The sequence below is a fragment of the Phaseolus vulgaris genome, chromosome 9 (genome assembly GCF_051622355.1).
Source record: "Phaseolus vulgaris cultivar YP4 chromosome 9, ASM5162235v1, whole genome shotgun sequence".
Taxonomy (NCBI): Eukaryota; Viridiplantae; Streptophyta; class Magnoliopsida; order Fabales; family Fabaceae; genus Phaseolus; species Phaseolus vulgaris.
In genome coordinates this window covers 31,430,330-31,441,780 of record NC_143506.1, presented here as the reverse complement: position 1 = coordinate 31,441,780, position 11,451 = coordinate 31,430,330, and the positions used below count along the sequence as shown (strand labels likewise).

Below are 11,451 nucleotides of genomic sequence, written 5' to 3'. Positions count from 1 at the left end.
TCTTGACAAAACAAACACCATCTAAGCTTAATGATGTAGTCAATATCTCCAACACTATATCTCCAATTTTCGAAGTAATGCCATTACTTTTGTTCTTGAATCCATCATCTTTACAGGCAAACAAGGAACTAGAGTAGGATAACCACACAAAGCAATAAAATGGATTCTTCCCATTTTATGTAACATTTTCAACTGCACAATTATGCCTTCTTTAAAGGTCTGAACTTATAGCTGCAGAGAAACATATTTTATTATCGACAAAATGACTTCAAATCCCCGTATATGTAAACTTTCAATCCAGTGTTGGATAAGCCTGCATCTATAAGGCAACACTTTGTAGGCAAATTTGGATGGGGCAAAAAAATAATCATATATAATGACAGGAATCTCCACCCACTTGTTTCATATGTGAAAGAAAATCGATGAATTAAAAACCATGTATTCCACGCCACATCCAAAAAAAGTTCCCCATTGTAAATGGTCTCAACAAGCCTGACCACATCATAAATCAACACCCTCATCAAGACCTTTGGAACCGATCATCACATTTGAATCAATTTGTTTGTCAAACTTCTTTTTCCTCCTTGCTTCAAACTCTTGAAACCCTTCCATCTAGATCATTCATCAATCGTTCAATTGTATTGAATTGAAAATTGAACCTATAATTCTATCATTCAAATAGGAGAGGTAAAAAATACGTAACAAGATCATACCTGTTGCAATTGATCCATTGATATAGGATTACCATGCAGTGATATGTTCTGAAGAGCTTTGCAGTCTTTCAATAAATTCAGAGGTGTCTGTCCGAAATGAAACCAAAGTGTCATCAAGACATTTGAAATCTAAGGAAACTGGCTAAAATATAAATTTGTTAGGGTTGGAATTTCTAGAGCCAAACAAAAAATATTCAAATGCGACGGATTTATAAAGAAAAAAAGTGGAAAAGGTATCATTGTGTAAAAATAGTTTATTACCTACAAGATGGACAACTATGATGCCATAGTCCAAACCCATCAACGTGAATTCTAGTTAGTATGGAATATGTAATTCAAAGTCAAAACTACAAGTTAGCAGCTATCGCTAAAAATTATCTCTAGAACTTAACATGTACTGTTAAAAAAAAGCTACATTTCCAAATATCAATTTGGCAATTGTCCCTTGATCGCCTCTTACTAGTGCTCGTAATAATGAATAACTTCTCATGCATATTCGTGGGAATGAAACTGGATATTCCTGATATTCAAGCAACATAAGTTTTCACCCTTAATGCAAACTAATGCAAAAAGAAACAGGAACAAGCCTACCTCTCATCGATTTTACACATCCTTTCAACTACGTAAAATTATTATAGTACAACATATATATATATGTATGTATGTATATTAGTGGAGAAGTTAACATGGTGAATAAAAATAACTCCATGAAAAAGGTAAACCACTCATTCAGGTCACTTTTAAGTGTATGCTCTGAATGAAAATCTTGGACTCTTCAGAAGCAAAAATAATAACCAAACAATTCGCAACCAATCATTCAAGTCTGTAAAGTTTATAAAATGCTAAACACTTGACAAGACAACCTCCCACATAATAGTAATCATCTTCAACAGATGATCACTAAGCTCTTGATACCATGTTAGAGTTAAGGGGGAGAGAGAGAGAGAAAAGAGAAACAGAAAAGGATTCTGTATTGATGATTTCTGTTTAATGAAAAGCAAGGGTTCTCGTTTGTATAGACAAAGGAAAGAAACAAAGCTCTTAAAAAACAGCTGATAAAACACCTATAATAAAAACTATATCAAACTTAATACAACACTAACTGACACATACTTCAGAAGCAAAAATAATAACCAAACAATTTTCAATCAATCATTCAAGTCTGTAGAGTTTATAAAAGCTAAACACTTGACAAGACAACCTCCCACATAATAGTACCGATCATCTTCAACAGATGAAAGAAATGTTAATGTCAAGTATATGTTATTATTATTCATCAGTGTTGTAATACTCCTGTGAAAACACTCAGATACTCTCGACAAATCTCTGAATAGAAGAGCATACACTTGATGCGGTATAAAAAAAATTGACGTATCAAGTACGTTTTAAATATTACATGAGTTCTAAAGTTTAAGGAATCCTCTCAAAATCATGTCAAATCTACAACAAGAAGCAAATAAGATTAGGATGTTCAAATTTCATGTATTTTGATAGGCCAAGTTCAAAATCCGGCGATTATAATTCATGTTAGGCAAAGTTTAGGTAGTTCTTTTTGTGCTAATTTTAGATTACATAATTATAATTATAAATAGATTGTGTAAAACATTTGTAAAAGGAAAATAATGTGTTAAATTGTTATTTGAGGAGTTTTGAAGGAAGAACTCCATAGTAGGGAGAAATCTTACGTTTATTTGGGAACCCAATTTTGTTACTGATTGTACTCAAATTTGGCCTAAGCACTACATTATTCTATAATGTAGTCATAATTGAGTGTATATGATGTCAAATATATTAGCAACACAAATGCAGTTCCTAAATAAGCAGTGCATGAATAAAGATAAAAGAAAATAAAAAAAGAAGAGCAAGAACACAGTATTCCAAAAAAGATAACTTCGAGCATGACAAGAGAAGGTGCTCTTACTCAAAAACTGTAGGATATGTCCTTTATTTTTCTTTGTAAAAATAGGAACACATAGTAATTTTAGCATTAGTTGTATTTGGACCTATCAAGCTCAAAAGGAGCTAGGAGGTGCAGCCAAGGTAGTGCAAGGAAGCAAGGAGCAGAAGACAACCATTCAAGCCCAACCAAGGCCCATGCAAAGTTCGACCAAAGCACATAGGAGACAAGGCAAAGAAAGTGTGACCATGGCATGGTTTGCACCTTCCTTAATTCATGCCTAAAATCAAGGGATTAGAATTTATAAAATTTAAATTTCCCTCCTCTTTTATCATTGTATACTTCAGCGAAAACTAGCTAGGTTAGGATTACATTTATTTCATTGTAATTAGCATATGAATTTGAGGATGGTTTGTCTTATAAATAACCATGCCTAGCCTTTGTAAAGCAACTTTTGAGATATATGAAATACAGAGAATTTCAGTACCTTGAGTGTCTAAAAAGCATTCTTAGAGTCTTATTTTGATTCATACAAGTTAAGTGGTGATTCAATACTTGGATCTTGGAGAAGCATGGAATCTTCTTCTACAAGTGGTGCACCATTCTTCTTCCACTCCCAAGTCCTCTCATCCTTTTCTTATTTTCTTTCATTCAATTTGTTCCATTTTGCTAGTTCTTCTTATTCTTGCTTAGGTTTCCATCTGCTATTATTGTTCTTACTCTATATTCAACTTGTAATTTGAATTTAATCGTGAAACTATTTCAGGATAGCAACACAGGAGGATATTCAACTTTTGTTTCTATTATATGTTCATATATATATATATATATATATATATGTCTATATGCTTCCTAGTATATGAACACAAACACACAAAAATTAGGCTATTATACCCGAGTGATTCAATAATAGCAACAATGGACTAAGGATCTGATCTACTTAATAGAGACCCCAAGGACATCATAATCCTTGGGTAGACCATCGAGGATAAAATCATGGTGTTTTTTTTTTCACCTAGAGGTCCAATACGAATAGAAAGCAAGGAATCAATTATGGCTTTAATATGCCAATTTTGCTGCTTAAAAGTGACAAATTTTAATGCATACAATAATGGACGAAATTATGAATTTCATCCCACAACTGTGAAAAGAATGAATGCATCCAACTAAACAAGGAAGAAGAGATTATAACAACAATGAAAGGAACCATAGAAACATCAAATGATCCAACAACTGCTAGTGTATATAACCTTCTTAGGAGAGATGACAATTTGAAATATATAGATTGAAAATATAGCAAAAGATTTGAAGTCCTTAAATCACTACTTTGACCTGTTGCACTTGCTTCCATAACATGAAGTTAATCTCATCCATTTTTTCAGAAACGTAATGTGAGAAATTTTATGGAGTGCTCCCTCGAGATAAAGATATGTACCAATTGGTCAAATTCTGGTAAGAATTTGCATGCAAAGCCTTTGCTCAGACAGCAATCTCATGATACCAAGAAGAAACTCATGATACCTCTAACAGCGGATCCCGTCAGCTAATAATAGCAGAGATGTAGTTGACTTGGGATGGCATCATCAACTGATACGTTATGTGTCAGAGGCACTTGCAGAGAAAAAGGATGTAATAGAAGCTATAGAAGAAAGAAAAGCTACTAAGAGCCAAGCTCCCCAAGTGAGAGAAATTCTCTTCACTCTCAAAGACCCCAATGATGATCCCTCCTCCATCCAAAAAGAATACCTTACAATAGAAAACACATGCATTTCTAACAACTTCAGAAATTGGCTCACTAGCCCTCCAAAACAAAAAATATTAACAAAAACTATTAGTGCCTAATTGTTTTTGGCCTACATTGATAAACCTTTAAAGGCTTATTTCCAATAAGGTCCTGTTTCCTAACAATTCCACATCCTAACAGATTAGCTTTGTCCTCGTTTCTAACAGTAGGAAATTTGGCATACATTGACAAAGTCAATTCCCAAGTAGCCTCATCTACTGGCTACAATTTTCATAAAACCAACCATTCCTCAACTTCCCCAACATTTTTGCCCTCACGCGTGCTAGCATTGCTTCGGGGTTGGCCATGGTCAAACTGGGAGGCAATGAAGCAACACTGAACCTGCTGCGTAAGGGGGCACAACTTCAAATGTTAGTGCCCAACCATGTTTATCTGTTGCCTTCTTCATGGATTGTGGGCCATATGAAGATGGAATTTCAATTGGCGAATTGCCTCATCGCTATCAACAAAAACCAAAGCTACAAAATCCACTTGGGTCTCCCCAAGTAGAAAGAAAGCACATCACAAACGGATTTGTTCGACCATAAACCACCTCAAAAGAAACCCTTCTTAGTTAAAGTTGTCAGGGGCTATGCCATTTTGCCATAATCTCAAATGAATCTCCTATAATATCCCGTGAGGCCCAAGAACCCACAAATATTCTTGGTGGAAGTTGGATTCGGCCACTCTAAACTACTTGTATCTTGGAAGGATGCATATGCACACCCTTTTCAAATATGACATGGTCAAGGTAGTCAATTAAAGTGAGGCCAAAGGACCACTTCTTGCAATTTGTCTCAAAGGATTGTTGAGCTAAAATAGCTAGGACTTTGCTCAAATGAAACAAATGGGTAAGCAAATCAAGACTAAAAAACTATGTCATAGAAGAAGACAAGTACAAAATAGTAGATGGGAAAATGTTTTTGAATAGTTGAAAACATGGGGAAAATGTTTTTGAATAGTTGAAAACATGGGGAAAATGTTTTATTGTTATGATAATCGATTATGTTTTTAAGTAATCGATTAAACTGTTATTGAGAGGTTTTAGAACATGATAATTGATCATCAGTCTATTTAACCGATTAAAACAGAGCATAATTATGTGTTTTCAGTGTTCTCAGCAATTAACCGATTAAAATCTTGTATAACCAATTAACTTCATTCTCTAAATTAAATACAAAGATGAAATAATTGATTAACAGATGTCATAATCGATTAAAACAGAAAGTGTTGTAACTATTTTTCAAATTTCAGTAAGAATAATTGATTACCAACTTGAAGAAATCAATTAAATACGTCTAAATTAGTTTTCAATCAGCATTTTTTAAACTCTGTAATTAGAACCTTGGTCTCACGCTTTTATACAACGAATACTACTTTGAAAAGCAAATTCTTTGAGATCTTTCATAGCTACTTTCATTTGCAAAAGAGTGCTTACAAGTTTTTAAAAATTCAAAAGGTTGTGTTGTACTGAAATTGCTTGTGAATTGCTTCTGCTGTGATAAATCCCTTGTACTTTCTTTCCTTTCCTGAGTAGCTAGAATGTTCCAGTGTATATCCTCTTGTGTGATCAAGAGTTGATTAGGTTTGAATCGCCTTGAGTGTATGTATTCAAGAGTTGATCTTATGGTTGTTTTGTTGTCTTGTGTTTGCTTGCCTATTGTAAGTGTTTGTACAAACATTTAAAGATAGTGGATTCCAGTTATTCAAAGATTAAATAACTGAGTCTAAATCTAGAATCCTTTGTGATCTGAACCAGTATAAATTTCTTGTACAATCTTTCTATTTCTCTATCTTCTTCAAATTGTTATTGACCAATCTTTTATCAATCTTGATTTCCAAATTAATTACAGCTAGCTATATATATGTATTCTTACTATAATATTTTTGTTAAAAAAGCTTATACATATCTTGGTCCTAATTATTTTAAAATTTATGGATATGATGCCTAATTGTATAAAGTTACCCATAAATTTTATATTCCCTCGTCAGTTTTTTAATTAGTCTCTTTGGATATGTTTATTAAAAACATTTTGTTAATATAAAGATAGATGTGTTACAAGTTTCATCAGATGAATTTAGGTAGTTGAACTCAATAGTTAATATAATTTGGCTAAGTCTTTGTCATTGTTTTATTAAAGCTTCAAAAATACATTTAAGGACTAAAGTACTTGCTTTAAATTACAATAGATAGCAACAAAATTCTAGAGAAGGAACAAAGAAGAAATCAATATTCAACCAATTTTTGCTTTTACAATATAGATGGATTGTCCTTAAAAGATGTCCATCCAATTTTAGAACAAAGAAAAATTCAATTCACACTCACAAAATAAATAAATTATTATAAGAAATGGAGAAACGGTAACATGCTTTTAATCAAGTCTAGAACTTCATAATCTAGACTTCAAAATCACATAAATACTACCTGCTTCACATTATTGTTATCCAAGCAAAGTGACTTCAAGTGAGAGAGATTGCACACTGAAGATGGAAGATCTTCAATAAGATTATCTGAAATGTTAACAAAAAGGTTGAATTAGCCTCAATCAAACACAACATAAAGGCAAATATACATAAAGATGATGTAAATTGTTCTAAAGATCCAAATAATATTATCAGAGAATCGGTCAATCACATGATATATAACCAGTCATCCTTCATCATTAAATATTAGCATAGCATGCCTTGAAAGAATAACCACATATAACCCTATAACTACTTCTAATTAAATTAAACTACACATGTTTGGATTAACTTATTTTGGAGTCATGGGGTGGGGGTTGACCGATTCCTAAGAAATATTTTTAAAAAGTAATCATTCTTGAAAATAACTAAAACAAACATGAACAAACTACAACGCACAAGGCACTCCAAACACTTAAACTTCAAGATAAGATGTCAAATAAGGAAAATAATCTCAAATACCAAGAATACATGCAAAGCAATCTAGTTCAGAAAACCCTAAAACAAAAGCTTCCATTGAAGAGAAATAAAGATCATGAAGGCAGATCCTCCTCTTCAGGTTAACAAAAAAATCTAGCTGAGTAAACACACAACACACATGAATATGAATAAGGAAGCAAGGAAAACACACACACATGCAAATATGCAAACATAAGCATTTCCATGCTCATGAAATACATACATGAATAATTTGTTTCTACATAAAACATACCATTAGCTTGTAACTCTTCCAAAGAGGAGCAACTACCAACAGATTCTGGAAGAGACTGTAACTTGTTATTTGAGACATTCAAAAGCACCAACTACATTATCAAACAATGTATTAGTCTCTAATGTCAAAATAAGGCCAGCATTTCATATTAAAGTTTGCCAAACTATATTTAACTTCAATTTTTTGAGTGCATGGTTATACCAAGCTCTGTGCAAATCATAATCACAAGTCTATTTAGCATAAATTCTGCATTGAATAAGACAACAATATGTGTGTCTGGATCAGAGTTCTTGAATTCTAGAAGTCCTAATTAAAGATTATTCAAGGTTTAGAAGTTCAGCCAATTTAAAGAGTAAAACTTATATTCATTCTCTTGAAGCATTAAGAATTAGAAAATAACATACTACATTGGATGGCACAATAAAATTTGAAGTTTTTTTTCATTATGACGAGAAACATCGTTGCTTACACTAACACATGCATGGCAAGGAGACAACAACCTTTTTGAAATGTCTACACTTAGGATAATTGCAACTTTTCAAAATTGCACAGTCATGAAGCAAATAATCATATCTAGATACAAGTGCACTAAGCATATGGATAAGAAGATAATATAAAAGTTGAATGATATTTAGGTTAAGAGATGTATTACATTTCTCAAACTTCCAATAGTTACTGGCAAGGATGCTAATAAATTCCTTGAGACAGATAAGCGTTCAAGCCTTACTAACTGATCCACTAGAGAAAAAATACATTCAGTTAATACAGAGAAACAAAGAAAAGTTCCACTAAACAAATGCCAAGAAAATAAATAATATTTATTTTAAATAGTTACTTATAGATTACATTCATCAGGTAAGGAAGTAATTCGATTTCCGTCCAGGTTCATCAGTTTCAAAGATTGGAGTTTGCCTAAACTCACTGGTAGTCTCTCGATGAAGTTCTCCGCTAATATCTGTGATGTCAATGCAATTTCAATTAAAAATAGTATTTGTAATCAATCTTTACTATTGTATAATTCTACCTAGTTTTAAAACATTAAAGTGACTACCCAAGTACTACTATGGGTAAAAAAATGAAAGATAGCAGTCCTACCTAACACAGTCAAAAAACATCATGAGTTTCAAAGTAGAGGAAAAAAATCAAAAATTTAACAATCAAATAGTAACCAAACTTGTAAAGGGAAAATAAAAAAACGATAAGATTTGATGGGGAGTTGCGGAAATGAAGCTAAACTTCAGTCTGGCTTGGTCTTAATAACTTCTATTTGTCCCTTTAGTTTATAAGTCCAATGAGTGGTGTAAAAGAAGCACATATGGCAACTTGGATAAGGTTGTACCAATTACAGAGTAAGGAGACAATTATAGTGTTTAGTTTCTTGTATGTTTTGCTAATTAAGAAATGATAATAAATTGTATATATACTTGAGGAAAATACAAAAGAATAGAGAATGAATTTCCATCTCTTTGGACCTCACGATTAAAATAACTTCGGAGATTCTAAATACAATGTATGAGAGGGAAGAAGAGAATAGGAAAGGACATGTCTAGGAATTTGGTACAACACAAAGCACACAACAACTTTTCATTAAATCCTATTAAAGACAACTTACTCAAACCTAGAATAGTTATTTTAAAAATTGTAAGTTAACATACTCAAGTCAACAATAATTGGTAATACCAGTATAAGTATTGAGAAAAGAGGGCCAAAAATATATTGTCATATTCTCTAACAACCTATTTAATTTACTGACCCTCATAATTAAAAAACAACAAATAAAAACCATAAAGAATATCTTAGTTCAAAAAAGTTTATAGGAAATGCTCAAAGAAGCTACCATCTCAAAGGCATAGCTGGATAAAGTAATAATTGGTCCTTACCAAGCGTTGTACATTAATTAACTTGTTGATTTCCACTGGAATGTCAACTGCAGTCAAGAAAATGAATTGTTAATAACAAAGTACTAATCCTTTTAGAGAGAAAACACAATTTTGTTACATGTCAAAATTACCATATCCTCTTTGGATCAATGACATCTTAACCAAAATGTAAGCTAAAAATAAGAAAAGAATGAAAAACCACTTATCTATTCGATTATGCGTCAAGTCAAGAGTGCGAACAGAAGTGTCTAACGTAATAATTTCATCTGGAAATGTCTGTTTGAAAAGGCTGCATGGTAAGTAAGTGTGTTTTAAAAAAATACAAACAAGCAAGCACACAAATACAAATACACAAAGAAATGAAGGAAATTGCCCACACGTATAACAACATAAAATTTCAAATTTTCAAGAAAAGCCACAGACCTCATCAAATGTTTTAACAAGAGTCTGGCATGTATCACATAACAGTATAACATCACTTTTCCAAGAATCAATTCAGACAAAAAAAACACCTCAAATAGTTTCACATTGTAAATAACACAATTCAAACAACAACGAAACAGATGACATAATCAAAGCTTCCAATCTAACACTACCAAACCAGTATACACAAAAGCACATAAAAATTAAATATTCATTAAGGTTTCAAATTCCAATGTTATAAACATATATACCAAGCTTAAACAAGAAGTAAAAAGAAAAAAATATCTTAAGCAATGACTTAAGTGTCATTAACTTTAGACTACAACAGTTGAGGCTTCTGTTTTTTGCCAACAGCATAACATTAACACGAATTCAAGGTTTAAAACGTGACACGGTTAAAACCCCACATGCATCGATCATCTCAACCAACGAAGAAATACAAAATAAACAAGAAAAAAACTACAATCGTGCAAAATCGAATAAGACACGATAAAGAGAGAGAACCGATTACCTTTAATTTGGAATCGCGCAAAGCAACAATTCCAGTGGCTCGCCAACGTGCGATCCTGCTGGCTTTGGTATCAGCGTTTTTGCTCATGAAACAACCCATTTTTTAGGTTAGCAATGAAGAATGACTTGTTGTTTGAGTTTGTGAAATTGATGAAGGGTTTTGCGAGAGAGTGAGACAGTAGCGGAACAATTCTTCGCGATTTCTTGTCCCACCGACCTGGGTGTAGTGTTGTACCCGGGTGGTGTTCGATTGGGCGGTTTTATTTCCCTGTTCGCTCACACAAATGAGCTGACTTTTTTTCTTATACTATTTTCTTTTTCCTTTTTCCTTTTTTTTCTTTTTCTTTTTCTTTTTTCTTTCTTTTACATGACTTTTTTTGTGTAACTACTTCCTGCACCCCTCAATTTGAACCAGCACCCCACAATTTTTCAAACAAAATATTTTATTCTTTTTTTTAAAGTGATTTTAGGATTACTTGTTTTGAAAATTTCATGAGCATTAAGAATGGGGAAGTGATTGATCTTTCTTGTCTCTAGGAATAAGATTTTTGATAATCTAATTTAGGTTAGAAAGGTTGATTCTTCCTACACTATATCAATTCACACCTATATTTGTTTTTAATAATTTTAAATTTTTGCTTTTTAGATATTCATATCCGTAAGTTAAATCCCAAAATTATGAATACATAGATTCAAAACTAATATGTTACTTCTGGATTTCATCACCCTGAGAAGCTTACTTGGACAACATAAATAACTTTATGGAGCAAACATAAATGAGTTTTGGATCTCAATTCTCAACACCATTTATAACACATCATTCTGGATATGAAAACTGAAACTCATAACTCACTTCCGGATATGATCATCCAGAAACTTAAATAAAATAATCTTCCAAATTTCAAAATCCAGAATGTATAAAAATCATTTCTGGATTTGTACATCTGTAAGCAAAAATGAAATCAAGGATAATGTTAGGTTTTAAATTTTGAGTTGGGTGCATGTGATAAATGATATGATGGAGGGAGAAATTGCCTTTATTTCTGTTTTTTTTTTCTTTCTTCTACGTG

At 32.3% G+C, this 11,451-nt stretch overlaps 1 protein-coding gene across 3 annotated transcripts; it reads right to left on the bottom strand.

Annotated features, from left to right (window-relative positions):
- Positions 1-232: 232 nt before the first annotated feature.
- LOC137820571 (Leucine-rich repeat (LRR) family protein) lies at positions 233-10,680 on the bottom strand. 3 transcript variants are annotated; one of them, XM_068624716.2, is made up of 9 exons: positions 10,383-10,680; positions 9,657-9,724; positions 9,449-9,497; positions 8,415-8,523; positions 8,221-8,306; positions 7,569-7,659; positions 6,819-6,904; positions 714-800; positions 233-612 (listed from the first exon to the last, which is right to left on the bottom strand). In XM_068624716.2, exons 1-9 carry the CDS (start codon positions 10,479-10,481, stop codon positions 502-504), a joined length of 786 nt encoding a protein of 261 aa, XP_068480817.1. In that variant the 5' UTR covers positions 10,482-10,680; the 3' UTR covers positions 233-501. The 3 variants fall into 3 exon arrangements, with proteins under 3 accessions (XP_068480817.1, XP_090151145.1, XP_090151146.1); XM_090295019.1 differs by lacking the exons at positions 8,221-8,306; positions 8,415-8,523; XM_090295020.1 differs by lacking the exons at positions 9,657-9,724; positions 10,383-10,680 and having other exon boundaries at positions 8,404-8,523; positions 9,449-9,495.
- Positions 10,681-11,451: the final 771 nt, after the last annotated feature.

Bases quoted from the DNA above. Each gene is read 5' to 3' on its own strand.
- LOC137820571 (XM_068624716.2), bottom strand. From the start codon at position 10,481: ATGGGTTGTTTCATGAGCAAAAACGCTGATACCAAAGCCAGCAGGATC. The intron at 8,524-9,448 runs GTAAGGACCAAT...TTGACATCACAG, and splicing joins TAATTAATGTACAACGCTTG to ATATTAGCGGAGAACTTCAT. The intron at 8,307-8,414 runs GTAATCTATAAG...TTTTTTCTCTAG, and splicing joins TACTTCCTTACCTGATGAAT to TGGATCAGTTAGTAAGGCTT.